At 35.8% G+C, this 17,057-nt stretch overlaps 1 protein-coding gene across 1 annotated transcript in view; it reads left to right on the top strand.

Moving 5' to 3' along the window:
• Positions 1 to 17,057, top strand: part of LOC132519735 (microtubule-associated protein 9-like) — a 33,501-nt gene that overhangs the window by 4,722 nt on the left and 11,722 nt on the right. Inside the window, 5 exon segments of the mRNA XM_060147893.1 lie at positions 3,772 to 4,001; positions 11,664 to 11,757; positions 13,481 to 13,716; positions 15,498 to 15,568; positions 16,586 to 16,754. Of these exon segments, the coding sequence (XP_060003876.1) occupies positions 3,772 to 4,001; positions 11,664 to 11,757; positions 13,481 to 13,716; positions 15,498 to 15,568; positions 16,586 to 16,754 (800 nt within the window).

Raw genomic sequence — 17,057 nt, forward strand, 5'->3', positions numbered from 1 at the left:
GCTGGTTAGTGCCTGGCATGTAGAATTCGTAAAGTATTTGAATGTTTAAATGAATAATTCATTCATTAAAGAAGGAAAGTGGTTAATGAGCTTAGCTTTATTCTTCTCTAAATTTTTAGACTTTTTTTTCTTATAGAGTTTAGAACTTAATATTTTTAATGTGGTGAGATATTGCTGAGTATCACTTAATGCTTTCTAAAAATATTAGAACCTGAAAGTTTCCTTTGTTCTTGCTTGTCTGCTGTAACTAGTACAATAATCAAACTCTTTCACTTTTATCAGGTAGTGGTCACATTGGTAGTGATTGTAGAAAGTAATTTTTACAGGTTATGCTGTTTTTATTTTAACTTTAAAGCAGGAGAACCTTGACTACATTAGCATTGGAGTCTGGGTGCTCCTGCTTTAATCCCACAAACTAGAGTTTATGACTATGGGCACATGAGCTCTTTGTTCCTCATTTTATTTACCTGTAAAAGGGAGACAATATTTGAACCACCACTAGGGGTTTGAGGCAATTAAGTTAAATTCATGTATTTGAAGTGCTTAGAGCAATCTTGGCATAAATTAAGTACTCTATAAATGCTTTTACTATTCATTTTATTATTCAGCATTTGTTCATAAGCAGATCATCTTATTTATCCAACATATTTATTGTGGGTACGATATGTTTCACTGTTACAAGCACTGTGATAGTAGCTATCACTGTGGCATTACAAAGACTTAGTACCAATCCTCCAATACTGTCTTAGGCCGTTTGGGCTGCTGTAACTGAATACCACAGACTGGGTAGATTATCACCAACAGAAACCTATTTCTTACAGTTCTGGAGGCTGGAAGTCTGAAATCACAGGGCTCACATGGTTGGATAGGGCCCTCTTCCGGGTTGCAGGCTTCTCATTGTATCTTTATGTGGTGCAAAGGGCAAAGGAACTTTGTAGAGCATTATTTTAAGGGCATTAATCCCATTCATGAAGATTTTACCCTCATGACTTAATCACCTTCCAAAGACCTCACCTCCTAATACGTCACTTTTGGGGTTAAGATTTCAACATAAGAATTGGGTGGAGACACAAACATTCAGACCATAGCAAAGACTTAACAATTTGGTGGGAAGGTGTATAAAAGGTATAGTAAGAACACAGGAAAGTGGGCATCTAAATTTACCTGAGGGCATCAGGGAAGGCTTCCTAGAGGAGCTGGTGTCAATAGCTATAACTGACAAATAATAATACCTGTAGTCAGGACTCTCAGATGCAAATGACCCAATTCAAACATCAGTGGAAAGAGTTTATCGCTGTGTTGAGCATGGATGTCAGAAGTCCTTGCTTTAGGTGTGATTAAGTGTAGAGAATCGGTATTTCTATATCATCAGGATTCTTTTTACTTTTGTCCTCCCTCCCTGACCCTCTCATTCTCTCCTCCTGCACTGTCACTGCCCCATTAATTCCATCCCTTGGTCCATTTTTCTGTCATTTGGTTTCTTTGTCTCAGACAGCCCTTCACTTGGCAGCAGAGAATGCCACTAGTCTCTAAATCACATCCTTCCAGCTCCATGGCCTTAAAGGCATATCCACCAACTCCAAGTAGAAAAATCCTGACCTCCTGACTGCCTGCTGTGGTCAGGGGAAATGAAGTTTCTGTGATAAGCTGCACAGGAAGGAGAGGGCTACATCACATGCCCATCATTCTCACTGAGGTATGGAGGAGATATTTATTAACCCACAGAATCACATGGATAGAAAGGAGGAGAGGCTACCCAAAAAGAAAACAGGAGTGGTGGACAAACCAGAACAGGAAATGTCTATACAATCATTGATATTCATTGAGCACTTCCCATGTGTCAGGCACTGTGTTGTGTGCTTTGTATGTATTATCTTACTCAAGTCCCATGAGAACTTTAGCAAATCTTAGCTAATTCTACCTATAGGAAAACTGGAGTGTGTGACGGTTATCTGATTCGTGTAAGTTTACAATGCTAATAAGTGTCAGAACAAGATTCAAATATGAAATATCTGAAATAGGCAACCCCATACAGAGAGTGGGTAGAATGGTGGTTATGAGGGGCTGGAGGGAGAGAGAAATGCGAGTTGCTAGTCAACAGATGTAAAGTTTCAGTTATGCAAGATGAATAAGTTTTAGAGCTCTGCCTTTTGGCATTGTGCCTTTAGTTAATAATACTGTAATATGCACTTGAAAATTTGTTAAGAGGGTGGATCTCCTATTAAGTGTTATTACCACAATAAAAAAAATGACTCAAAACCAGGCATTATACAATATTCTGCTTAAACTGAGGTTCCAAAGACAGGCAAGCATTTTTCAGGAGGAGAAACAGGAAGTGGACATCCTAGGCAGAGGGAGAGCTTGGGTGGCAAGCTCTGGTGGCAGGAGGCATGTGGCACAGCTGCAGAAGGACAGTGAGCCCAGCATTTCAGGACAGATTACTAAGTGGGTGTGTCAGTGATGAGGCAGCACAGGTAGCCAGAGACAAAACCATGAAACATTTTATATTGTTCAGAGGCAATGAGCTTTTTATTCTGTAAGACTGGCTGATGGGGAGCCATTGAAAAATTTTGTGGAGAGGAGTGATGTGATCTGATTTGTGTTTTATAAATATCACTGAGGCAGTAATCTAGGCAAGAGTGGATGAGGAACTGAGAGTGGGGATGTAGAAAGTGGGATAAATGAGAGAGAAATTTAGCAAGTAGAATGGATAGGGTATTGTGATTCTTTGGATTTTGAGGGAGGAATCTAAGATGACTCTTGGATTTTGGATTGGACATTTGACCAGAGTTTAGGACATACCTAAAATTGGTAATGAAACATTTATAGTGGTTCCAATTACCTATGGTTGTAGAATCTTCTAGCAGGATTTATAACTCGACTTATAGATAAAAAGGATAAAGGTATTAATTAGTTCAGTTTTGAAGTTTCATCAGAAGAATACATTGGTAGAACAATGGAGAGATGGATATGTATAACAGGTAAAATTTAGGGAAAAGTTCATGGAAAATGTTTCTTATCATGTTTTGAGGGCTGGAAGTATACCAGCATTAGATTATTGTTTTAAACTTAGAAGTGATGAAATAGTAACTGAGAAATTTTAATAACTGCTGGAGAGGTTTTATGGACTCAGAGAACAGCAGCTCACAAGTTATCCAGTTGTCTGTTCCTCCTTCCAGGGATATTTGGCTCTTCTACTCCCTGTACTGACATCATCTTTATACTTGTAACAGCACTTACCTTTGTCTTATAATTTTGTTTGTTTAGAATCGTCTCCTTTCCCAGCCTCTAAAATCCTTGGACAGGGCCATTGCCAGTGTCTTGATTCTGAGGTCCATTAATGTGAGTGATGTGTATGGGGCCTGGCAGCAGATACTCAATAAAGGTTTTGATGGATGAACTGCCTCATTTTATAAAGCCTGAAACTGAAGCAGTTTGGTTTTGTTTGTTAAAAAAAAATTTTTTTTAATACTATGAGAGTTGATGCGTTTACTCACAAAAGTGAAGTATACTAGTTACTTCCAGGATGGCAGCCATTAAAAAAAAATTATTTGATTATGAACTATCACCTACTTGTACTTTTTGGAGTTCTGTGTAGAGAAGGGTGTGGGCTTCTTCTAGACTCTCCAGGAAAGAAAGCCAAGGTGCTTGGGCACAGGAGGGAAGTGTGGTGACACCTGCGGTGTAGGAGAAGCCATAGTCATTTTAAAAATGTATTTTTTAGTGTATTAAATTTTATTTAATGCATTAAAACATTGTATTTTTCTGCAGAAAATAACAGCAGCCTTGAAGCAGACAACCACTTTAAGCCTTCACCTCGGCCAAGGAGCATGTTGAAAAAGCACAGCCACAGGGAAGAGAAAGACAGGCTAGGAGAAGACAAAGACACTGCCCTCCATGAAGAATTAGAGGCATATTCTGCACCTTCATTCCTCCCAAGGCTGAATGGCAGACAACCAGAAGCTGAGAAAAATGCATTCTCTGAAAACCTTGACCCTGAGGTTAGCGCTACTGCTAAACTGTGTTTCTAATTCAGGTTTTTGCATCTGATTATGAGAAAAAGAATACTTGTGTGTGAGCGTGCATGTGTGTATGTGTTACATGATTCCTTCGGCAATTGATAAGGAAATAATTTTAAGTTTTTAAAAATATATTTTATTGGATCTAAAACTCAATTGTAAGATACAGCAAAAATACAGCATTATTTTATGTACTGCTAAGAAAGAAGAAAACTGCTAAACTGTAACATACGATGCATCCAATTTCAGAGAAAGTAAAATGTGAAAAAAACTTGCCTTTTTGAATCTATGCAACACTTTAATTGCAAGAGTTTTTATTTACATATCTTTGAATTGTATAATTTATGGCCAATGTCATTTTATTCATTTGGTTTTAATCACTCAACAAATGTATACTGAATGTTCACGGCACAGTCCTGTATTTTTTGGGATATACCAGAAGGGATGTAGATGTGATCCTTCAGGACTTCATCAGGAGTTTACTGTGTATTGTTATTAGGGAAGAACACTTGGCCGCCTGTCTTTACATTTCACTATGGTTAGAGAAGTTCCACCTCACATTTCAGAAGGGATAAGTATGGGAAGAACATTCCTACTCCACAATCTGCTTGAGCAGATCAGAGAAAAGGAACTAAACAGTACTGGCTAAGCTTCTTTTTTCTTCTCCTGACTCCTCTGTGTTACTGATGTGAGAAAAGATCTGCTCCCTGGGAGGTGGTACAAAGGCAGACAGAGGAAGTCCTTTGTATCACAACTAAACAGAAGAATCTCTCCAATTCAGGTCAGAAGTATGAGCACAGTAGGCTCTGATTCCACTCTTATCCTGCAGGTTAGCTTTACCAGAAAAGCTGGCAATTTGATATAAGTCTGCCTGACTTCAATGTGCTATGTCCTAATTTGTTCTGAAAGTCAGGTGAAGAGAGGGTGTTATCAAAACCCAACAATTATTTTATGTTTAATAAAATCATCTGGTCAAGTGGATATTGTGTTAGTTCACTGTAGCTGCTGTAACAAATTGCCACAAACTAGATGACTTAAAACAACAGAAGTTCTCTCAGTTCTGGAGGTCAGAAATCCAATATCAGGGTGTGAACAGGGCTATGTTCCCTCTGAAGGCTCTAGGGAAGAATCCTTCTTTGCTTCTTCCAGTTTCTGGTGGTTGTCAGAAATCTTTGGTGGTCCTTGGCTTGTAGCTGCGTCACTCCAGTCCTTACCTCCATCAACCCATGGTCTTCTTCCCTGGGTCTCTGTGTCTTCCCTCACTGTTGTCTAAAACAAGACACCAGTCATTGATTTAGGGTCTGCCCTACTCCAGTAGATTCTCATCTTAACTAATTCCATCTGCAAACACCTTATTTTCAAATAAGATCACATTCGGAGATTTGGGGTAGACATGAATTTTGAGGGAACACTATTCAAACTGGTAGTGATACCTAACTTTAATTGCTCTTTGTGATGTATTCTATATCCCTTGATTAAAGAAAAAAGTATTCCTAAACTTTTTAAAGTAACATATATTATGACAGAAAATTTAATTGAAAAATATCTACCCATAATCCCATCACCTAATGACAACTATATTCATTATTCTTACTCCACTTTTGGGCTGTTTTTCTATACTTGTTTTTATAATATTTGTCATCTTAACATTCACAATGTTTTGTATCATGCTTTTTGGTTTAATCTCTTAACATTAGGTCATGACGTGTTTCCATGTTGCTGGGTGATCTTGAGACTATGTTCACCTTAATGACTATAACATAACCCATATTGTAGAGCTATTATCTTTGTTGGGTATTTTAGATACTTCTGTTTTTAATAGTCTGAATTTTCCTTATTCCTCATTATAAAATTTTCCTGACCATGCTCTGAATCTTCTTTAAGCCCACATTTTCAGGGATTTCCCATTTATTTTTTGTCCAACCCTTCTCTCTCCTATGTCTATAATCTTTGGCTCCGGAAGAGTCTATTTTCATCCACATTCAACTATGCTGAAGCCTCTTTAACTTTGTATAAGCTTTCACATGACACTGCACTTCTCTCCCTATTGCCTTACCTTCCTGCAAATGTCACAGCTGGGTATCGAAAGGGTGACATTTTCTTTCTCGATACAACCTCACTTTCCACCTTTCATTTGTGTGTGCGTGTGTATGATGATATATATCTATGTTTATATGTTAAATTAACTCATTATTCCTGGGATAAAATCTAGTCCATCATAGTACACTATTTTTGTGTGGGATTTGATTTTTTAATATTTTGTTAAGACTTCTACATCAATATTTATGGAAGTTGACTATAATTTTTTCCTTATAATGTTGTTATCAGGTGTGAGTATCCTATGAATTGGGGAATGTCGCTTCCTCATTTATTTTCTAAAAGTTTGTTTGGTATGAAACCGAAAGTTTAGTATCATTTTCCCCTTAATTGAGAGAATTCACCAGCGAAATTATCTGGGCCTAGAATTTTCTTTGTGGAGAGGTCTTTGACACTAAGTTTGATTTTTTTGGGGGGGGATAAATATTTGGTATCCAGATTTTCTCATCAGTTTGGTAATTTATGTCTATTTAGAAATTTATCCACTTTATCTGAGATGTTGAATTTATAAAGTTGGTTGTGATATTCCCTTATCCTTTTGATGACAGTAAAATTATCATGACATTCCATCTTTCATTTCTAATATGTAGTTTGTGTTTTCTGTCTCTCTTGTTAAATTTTGATAGGCATTGCTCAGTTCTGTTAAAACTTTAACTCTGTTAAAAGAACCAGTGTTGGCTTTGTTAGCTTTCTCTGTTGTTTGTTTCCAATTTCATTGATTTTCACTCTTTATTATTTCTTTCTTTTATTTTCTTTGGGTTTAATTTGCTTACCTTTAAGTTAGAAATGTGTCCATCCATTTTAAGCTTCTCATCCCTTCTATCAAAACCTTTGAAAACTATAAATTTTCCTCTAATGCACTGATTAGCAGCACTCAATTTTTTTTTTAACATCTTTATTGGGGTGTAATTGCTTTACAATGGTGTGTTAGTTTCTGCTTTATAACAAAGTGAATCAGTTATACATATACATATGTTTCCATATCTCTTCCCTCTTGCGTCTCCCTCCCTCCCACCCTCCCTATCCCACCCCTCCAGGCTGTCACAAAGCACCAAGCCAATCTCCCTGTGCCATGCGGCTGCTTCCAACTAGCTATCTACCTTACTACGTTTGTTAGTGTGTATATGTCCATGACTCTCTCTCGCCCTGTCACAGCTCACCCTTCCCCCTCCCCATAACCTCAAGTCCGTTCTCTAGGAGGTCTGTGTCTTTATTCCTGCCTTACCCCTAGGTTCTTCATGACATTTTTTTTTCTTAAATTCCATATATATGTGTTAGCATACAGTATTTGTCTTTTTCTTTCTGACTTACTTCACTCTGTATGACAGACTCTAGGTCCATCCACCTCATTACAAATAACTCAATTTCGTTTCTTTTTATGGCTGAGTAATATTCCATTGTATATATGTGCCACATCTTCTTTATCCATTCATCCGATGATGGGCATTGTTTCCATCTCCGGGCTATTGTAAATAGAGAGCAGCACTCAATTTTTTTGATGCCATTTATTTTCATTATCATTCCTTTAAATACATTTTCTAATTTTCCTTGTGATCTCTTTTTTGGCCAAATGGTTATTTTATGGTGAATGATTTTATTTCCACATATTAGATCTTCTCTAGATATATTCTTGCATAAATTTATAATTTAATTTTATTATGATCAAAGAATATATTTTATATGAATTCACATTTTTTTAATTGTTGGGTTTTTTTTTTTTTATGGCCCAGACTAAGTGTGTCTTGTGAAAGGTTTCATTTGTATTAACAAAGAATGTGTGTTCTGCAGGTGTTAGATATAACGTTCTGTAATTTCAGTTTGGTCAAGATGGTTGGTAGTGTCATTCAGATCTTCTCCTTTCTTACTGAATTTTTGTCTAGTTGATTTGCCATGTACTAAATAGAGTGTGTTAAAATCTCCAATTATGTTTGTGAATTTCTCTGTACTTCCTTTTTGTTCTGTCAGCATTCCATGACTCTGTAATTAAACACATACACATTCATCATTATTAGTTCTTGACCCTATTTAGCCCTATGAAATTTTTGTATCTCTGGTAATGCTTCATATCTTGCAGTTTGTTTTGCCTGACATTTCAACATTTCAGTATTTGCATGGTATAACTTTTTCCATAATTTTCCTTTCAAACAATCTTTTTCTTTAAATGACTCTTGTAATAGCAGTTTGGTATTACTTTTTTATCAAGTCTGACAATCTGCTTTTTAATTGCGATCTACTTATGAATCCATTATTCCATTTATGAGTGTTTAGTCCATATACTTTTTTTAATAAATTTATTTATTTTATTTTTGGCTGCATTGGGTCTTCATTGCTTGCACGGGCTTTCTCTAGTTATGGCAAGGGGGCTACCCTTTGTTGTGGTGTGCGGGCTTCTCATCATGATGGCTTCTCTTGTTGTGGAGCACGGGCTCTAGGTGCACAGGCTTCAGTAGTTGTGGCTCTCGGGCTCAGCAATTGTGGCTCACGGGCTCTAGAGCACAGGCTCAGTAGTTGTGGCTCACGGGCTTAGTTGCTCCATGGCATGTGGGATCTTCCCAGACCTGGGCTTGAACCCATGTCCCCTGCATTGGCAGGTGGATTCTTAACCAATGCGCCACCAGGGAAATCCAGTCCATATACATTTAATGTAAGTACACTTAGGGCCAATTTGTTGCTGTTTTTTTTCTATTTATTTTATCTATTTTTTTAAAATTGAAGTTGTTCCTCTATAACTTCTTTCTTGCCTTTTTATTCAGAGTTAATCACGTAGGTTTTAGTTTTCCATTAGTTTTCTCTGTTGCCTTTTGACTATACCTATTTGCGTTATATTTTTAGTAGTTGTCTTATGGATTACAAAATGCATCTATAAATGATCACAATACAGTTGACACTGTATTGTTTCACATTTAAAATAGAAACCTTGTAACAGTATAGTTCCATATACTCCCTCATCCATCATGCTGTTGATGTCATGTATATTATACCTACATATGATATAATTTCCACAACACAGAGTTATAACGTTTCTTTAAAGAGCCTTTTAAACTTTTTTTCTTAGACTTTTTTTTTTTTTTTTTTGTGGTACGCGGGCCTCTCACTGTTGTGGCCTCTCCCGTTGCGGAGCACAGGCTCCGGACGCGCAGGCTCAAGTGGCCATGTTTCACGGGCCCAACTGCTCCGTGGCATGTGGGATCTTCCCGGACTGGGGCATGAACCCGTGTCCCCTGCATCGGCAGGCAGACTCTCAACCACTGCACCACCAGGGAAGCCCTGTCTTAGACTTTTAAAGAACTAAAAGAAGAAAAGAATAAACATTTATAGTTTTCTTAGATATATATACCATTTCTAGGGATCTTCATTTCTTCCTATAGATCCAGATTACCTTCTAGTGTTATTTCCCTTCAATCTTAAGAACTTATTTTTGCATTTCTTGGTTTGCCAGTGATCGATTCTCTCAGTCTTTTCTTATGTAAAACATATTCACTTTATCTTCATTTTTGAAGGATGGCTTAGTTGAATATACACTTCCTGGCTGACAGTTTCCTTCTCCTATCCCCAGCTCTTTATAGGTTTCCATTGTTCCTGGCCTCTATTATTTCTGTTACGAAATCAGCAAAAATTTATTTTGCTATCCTCATTATACAATGTTTTGTTTTTTTCTGGCAGCTTTCAGAATTATTTTCAAGGTTTAGTCTTTTTTCTTTGAATTACAACAATTTGACTATGAGGTACTTAGGTGTGGTTTTCTTTATATTTATCCTGCTTGGGTTTTGTCAAGATTTCAGGATTTGTAAACTGATATTTTCCATGCAGATGGGAAGTTAAAATTTTTTTCTGTTTTATTTTCCTCCCTCTTGTTTGTAATTACATGCGCATTGAAATTTTTGATATGTCTCACTGATCTCTAAATTTCTTTCATGTTTCTTTAATCTTTTTTCCCTTTGTTTTTTTAGATTGAGTAAGTTGTATTGTTCTGTCTTCAAGTTCACTGCCTTTTTCTACCATTCCTGATCTGCTGTTAAGTCTATCAGTGATTTTTTTTTTAATTTTAGTAGTGTTCAACTCTAGAATTTCGATTGGTATTTTTTGTATTTTCTGTATCTAATAATAAGGTACCCTATCTGTTCAGCCACTATGTATATATCTCCTCCTAAGTGCTTGAACATATTTATAATCCCTACTTTAAAGTTCTTGTTTGCTAATTGCAACATCTGGGTCATCTCTGGCTTGGTTACTATAGACTGCTTTTGTTGTGTTTGTTTTCATGAGTATGTGTCACCATTTTTTTTTTACTTATTAACATTTTGATTGACTACTGAACATTATGAATGATATGTTGTAGAGATTCTGGATTCTGTTATGTTCCTCTGAACATGTGCTCTAGCACAAAGATATTATGGCTAGACAAATTCCCAGCTCTGTCTCCCTTGCCATGGACATTGACTGAAATCTCTGCTTAGATTTTTCACTTTCTAGCTACTGTGATTTTACAGGACCCTCTGAGGTCTTTCCCATGCCATGCATAGATGATCCAAGTGTTTGAGGTGGATTTATATGCAGATATTGGGGTTCATGCCTTCTGCAGCTCTTCTCCAAATTTATTGCCTGATCTTCTAGTCCTAAACTCTATCTTCTGACCCCTCAAGCCAGCTTAGTAATGCTGCAGCCTTCTACTAAGCTGCACAGTTGGGGGAATTTCCTCAGGAAAAAGGCTACTAACTTGTAAGTCTCCTTGGGTAAATCTTCCCTTCTCAGGGTAGACTCCAGTGTTTGAGCCCTTCTGCCATCTGCCCAGATGGTTTCTCTCTATTGCTTTTGACATATAATTTTCTTTGTAAATATTATGGGAAAGAAAATTAAAATTTATTATCTATGCAACAAAATCAAACTTCTTACATTATAATATCATCACCTTTATAATACTAATAATACCTAATATACTAGATATAATATATACTAATATACTAATACCTAATAATACTAGAGTATTATTCTATAAAGAGATGTTTAATTTATACACAAATATAATTACTTCATTTCATATATAATAATTATTTTAATTCAGATATAGGAATTTTGAGGAAAACTAAAGTGTATGAAATCTATGTAGTTTTTTATCTAAAATATATGGAAGTAACTGTCTACTTGGTTTTATAAATTGCTTTCATTTGGTCAACAAGTAATATTTGTTTGAAACTAAGGGTTTTTACCTACTATTTCCTTTATACTTTATAGGAAAATATATACTTAGAGAAAAACATGTCAAATATTTACCTTAAATATTTCTGAGATTTGATTTTAGAGCAGTAGGAGTTTTGAAAACATAGAGGTTTCAGTTAAAGAAGTGGAATAGCTCTTAGTGACCTATTGATGATCAAGATATAAAGGCTTGAAAGTAAAGCATATTATAACCTCCTTTGACTTACTTTTGGTGTTTAGCAGAAAACTAATAATGCAGATTTCAGAGTTATGAAGTAGTTTTAATAATCCTATTGCCCCCCACAAATCTTGAGAACTAAACTTACTAGTAAATACATTTTCTTTAAACAGGATGCATGGTTAACAAGTCTATCATCATCATCCCTTAAAGAAAGTCTCGGAAATTCCTCTTCACCAGTATCTGGGGAAAAATCCTCCATCACAGGTGATTATATCAAATTATTCTACCTTATTTTATTTATGAACTCTGTATTGCTTAGAATGCTATTTGTAAAAGAAATAATACTTTACACAGTTATAGGAACAATATATGTTTGTGTTTGCCTGAGTTTTAATCCCCAAAATACAATTTATTAACCATGTGATTGTAGATGCAGAACTTCATCTGTCAATGCCTCAATCCCCCAAGTTATAATAAGACCAATCTCATAAGGCTATTGTGAAAATTAAGTGATACTATGCATTTTAGCCACTAACTCAATTCCTGGCACAAGTAGAGTATTCACTAAATGTGAGCTGTTATTATGTAGGCGTTGCTGCAATAGTCAGCATAATGGTTAGGTGAACTTTTAGAGTGAGACTAAGCTGGATTTGAATCTAGGTACAACTATATGAGAAAGTAACTAACCTTTCTGGCCCTGTATGTTGCTCTTCAAAATGGGCTTAATAAGAGTAGGGTGGTTGTGAGAATTAAATTAGTTTTAATACATGTAAAGCATGTAGAACAGAACCATCGTTAGCACATAGTAAGTGCTATGAGTAGTTAAAGTGAGTATGAGTAGTTAACATTGTTTCTTTCCTTAGTCTTATGACATATAACTTAATGAGAGCTAAAGGCATAGCTGTTTTTAAGACTGGGATGTATAACTTATATTTATTAAGTGCTTACTATGTAGTATAACTTTTGTCATATTACGGATGAGAAAAACTGAAGTGCAAAGATATTGGGAAACATACCCGAGGTCAGTGATGGAGCCATAATTTGAATCTTTTGCTCCAAAGTCCTTGTTCTTTTCACTGAGTACTTTGATTAGCAGCTCTAAAGAATCCATTAATGATACTTTGAATCATGAGTAGTCTCCAAATATGAATGTACAACTGGAATTATAAAGTGATATTATATCTAGCTTACCTAGATATAAAATGAGTTCCCCAGAAATGGCTGGAATGAAAGCCTCATAATTAAAACTTTGACAGTAAAGATACAGGTTGGCCAGTAGGTGGATCCTAGTAGAACTGAAAGTTGGTGATCAACGCAGAAAGCACTGATTTTCTGTTGAACATTCTAAAGTGTGGTAGAATCAGAATAATAGAAGCAATTCTGTAAAAGCAAAACTGAATCCTCCATGCCAGAGCTTAAGCCTACCCCTTGAGCACTGAGAGGGTAAATACTAGGCCTTCCTTTCCTGCCCTTTTGGTATCAGAGGCAACACTGCATCTTAGTGGGAGTAAAACTCTAAAGGATGGCTTTATTCTCTGTGTTGTGGCCTCTTCTAGAACTGCATTGATTCTTGGTCCTCTCTACACCTGTACAATATTATAAGTGCATTGCTAGTAACTGTAGTATCTTAGAAATCTGTGCCTCTTGCTCCAGCTAAGAAACACAGGCTTTTGAATAGAATAGATATTGCCATTTCACTTACTTGGTTTATACACCAACAAGGGCTTGTGACATGTCTATGGTTTAGGGTTGTTATTCCATTTTCTAAGGTGTGTCAAATGCTTTAGTAGATTTAGTAGCCATTTTTTCTTTTGTAGCTCACTTGGGAAAAAAGTTTATTCAAGTTGAATATGATAGTTTTCTCCATTTATTATTTTGCAAGAAAGAGATTATAGACAGTTTTCATTTAGCAGAAAGCAAATGAATCTGTTATCCACCTTATTAATTCAGAAGGGAGATTTAGTTCTGTTACTCTGTCACAAAATAGATCAGAATGAAGAATGCACTGAAAACCATAATTCCTTGAAATCAGTTGAAAATGAAGAGAACTCAGTTTTGATAGACTTTGTCACTACACTTGAGAAACCCAAGGAAAGTCAAGTGACTACTGATGACCTTGAAGAAGAAAAGGAGAAAGCTGAACTGATTATGAATGGTAACTTAACAGTTGATGATCCACCACTGTTTCAACTTCAGAGTATCTTATGCACTGAGTCTGCAAAGGTATTTATATAAAATTGTACCTTCTATACTACAGCTTAAAATTCAAAATAGAACTTTTAAATATTTTATCTTCCATGTTAGGTACATCTGAATTATTCGTGGAAATAATGGTATTATACTGTCAAGTGATTCTTATTCAATAGAATTTTAACTTTAGGGAAGGTTTGCAGTGAAAATAATAAAACCCAACATTTCATTAAAAGTTAACAGAAGTATATGATCATAATATATTTTTAAATGTTTCAGAAATACATACCCAGAAGTGGGTATGTTTCTGTAGGTCTTCATGTTATAAAAATGCAGCTGTCTGGAATAACTTCTAAGGTTTTGAGTTAGTGAAGGATATTCCTTTGGATATCATTTTTAAATATTTTATAAATTTTAATGAAAATCTTTAAGAAAAGTTTATTAGCATCCATACTTATTTAAATGGATGGACAGGATCATTATCAGGAATATTATTATTATTACCTTGAGAACCAGATTTGTGATATGTAGGATTACTTGTCCCTACACTACGTTGCACCAGAGTACTATACTGTTAAAATTTATGGGGAGCATTTTTAGTCTTTATTTCTCCTAAATTTTCTTTTTTGTGTGTGTGGTATGCGGGTCTCTCACTGTTGTGGCCTCTCCCGTTGCAGAGCACAGGCTCCGGACGCGCAGGCTCAGTGGCCATGGCTCATGGCCTAGCCGCTCCATGGCATGTGGGATCTTCCCGGACCGGGACACGAACCCGTGTCCCCTGCATCGGCAGGCGGGCTCTCAACCACTGTGCCACCAGGGAAGCCCTATTTCTCCTAAATTTTCTTTATGCAGTTTCTTCTGCAGTTAATTGGTGGCTATGTATACTTATCACTAGGGAAGATAACAGCTGAAAACTTGTGGTTGAACAGGACTTTTATAAACAGAGTATTAAATTTTTATTAAATTTTATGGAGAAGGTTCATTAAGCCACATTCCAGGTATATTGTCCTTAACCAGTTTCCTTAGGAAAAAGCTCTAATGCCAAGTTAGGGATGTGTTTACATCTGCTCTCACTTTAGTGTTAGCACCCATCTGTCCGTGTAAAGTAGAAAAGTTATTCCTTAAAAGGAAGAAGAGTGTTCTGGAATTTATAGACAGGTCTTAGAAATGTTTAACAGAGGTAATTCTAAATTAGAACAGGTGATTTATATATAACAAGTAAGATTATAGCATATTTCTTTTGAATGAATCCTTGGCTTTATTCTTACTCTCTACTGAGTGATCTGAAGTCTGATTAATCATTCCCCTCTAAGGTCTCTTTGTTGGATTCTCCCCATGGAGTAAAAAGCAGACTCCTCACCACTGGAGATCTTATACGATTCTTCCCGGACCTTATACTCCTCAGCTTTCCCTGCCATTCACTGTGCTTCAGCATCTTTCACCTTTTTTGGTTTCTCAAAATTATCAAGCTCTCCATAGAACATCATGTGGCCCTTTGTTATTCATCATTTGTCTGAGCTCTGATGTCAAGCCTTCAGGGAGGCCTTCCCTGACCAAATTCATTATTGTGGCTCGTCAACTCCACTCTGTCACTGTCACTGGACCCTAGTTTATCTCCTTCGTGAGTGACATTAGTTTACGTCTTTATTGCCAGTCAACCTCCCTAAAATGTAATATCCTTGTTTGTTCCTGGTGCCAGCTATACTTGACACATAGTAGATGCTTAAAAAACATCGATTTACTGGAAGATTGGCCTCTAAGTCTAACTGATCGATACAGTGAGTAATCCATCTTTGGCTTTTTCTATTTAATAGAAAATAATTCAAGATAGAAATATGAAGAATAAAAAGTCAACAAATAATAGAGCATCCAGTGCATCTGGCAGGTAATAAAGTTATCATTTTCCATCAGTTATGGGTTTACATTCCAAGAAAACTAGTTTTAGTTTAACTTCTGTACAGTAAATTTCATTTGGTGTTACTTAATTTTCTTCATATGAGAAGAATGAAGTAGTTACTTCATGGTAAATCCCCCTAGTTGAATATATTCATTTATAAAAAGGAATTGATTAAGGATCCTCTATGTTCTACATTGCTCCTGGGATATAGTTTCTTTCTCCTGTTTTTCCTGAGACAGAAGATATACAGTGGTAATAAAGCTGAAGTCCAGCATTCACCTTCTCTATTAAATGTCTTTGTCCAACACATGAAAAATTGTACTTTAAACTTAGAGGTTCTATGGACTAAGTTGGTTTATTAAAATGATAAGAATTCATAAATGCTATTCAAAACCTTCTGAATCTTTTAAATTATCATTAGTCAAATGTAACAGGGGTCAGCAAACATTTTCTGTAAATTCGTGAGTTAGGACATATGTCAGGTCTTGTAGGCCATATGGTCTCTGTTGTAACTACCCAGTTCTGCTATTGTAGCAGGGAAGACACTGTTGGCATTATGCAAATAAATGAAAAAGCCAGGGTGCAATAAACTTTATATACCAGAATAGATGGGGGGCCAGATTTTCCCACCAACCCTGAAATAGAGGTTACTAGTCTAACTTTATATTTAAGATGGTTTATGTAGCAAAATAACATAAGAAACTATTAAAACCTACTTATTAATATTGTCTTTTCCCATGTAACTTGAGTCCATGTTTGTTAAAAATGTTTTAATTACAAAACCTTAAAAGAAAAATTGCATTGAAGCTATATAACTTTAAGTAATAAAATTTAAATTAGGTTGAATAGGGGTCTTTGTATACTAAGAACACATCATTTTCAAAGTAATTATAATTTATTAAATTATAATGTAGTTTTCAAATATAGTATTTGCAAAATCTAATGAATCTGTCTCTACCAAGTGGAGTTGTAATAGTTTATCTTGATTCATTTGGATCTTTTCAGATTAGTGACATCTGAGTTCTTAAGGAAACCTGGTTCTCTAAGGAGAACTCCATTGACAGTTCCCACTTCTCACTATTTAGGGACTTTGAGAGTCTTGGACCAAAAGCCCTCACAGAAACAGAGTACAAAACCTGCCAGAGCAGATAACATAAGGGCAGCTATTTATCAGGTAAAAAGGAAAATATTTTTTTAAAAAATTAGAAGAATTAATCACTTACATAAGGTTTGTTTATCAGGAAGTAAAATGACCCTGTCAGAGATGATGATTTAATGTTTAATTTATTTCCTTTATAATACCTGAGCAATCCAAAGCTTTTTTTTTTATATGTATACTAAATTATCTCCTTCTAGGCTTTGTTTAACTGATCTTAGTTGTTTTTAAAGAAAGAGAATATGCCATGGCAATTGATAAAAATACAGCAAAAGCAAAATGTAGCTGAGGTACACCTATGTTCTATACTTTTTCTCCTTT

This window comes from Lagenorhynchus albirostris, chromosome 4, assembly GCF_949774975.1.
Source record: "Lagenorhynchus albirostris chromosome 4, mLagAlb1.1, whole genome shotgun sequence".
Taxonomy (NCBI): domain Eukaryota; kingdom Metazoa; phylum Chordata; class Mammalia; order Artiodactyla; family Delphinidae; genus Lagenorhynchus; species Lagenorhynchus albirostris.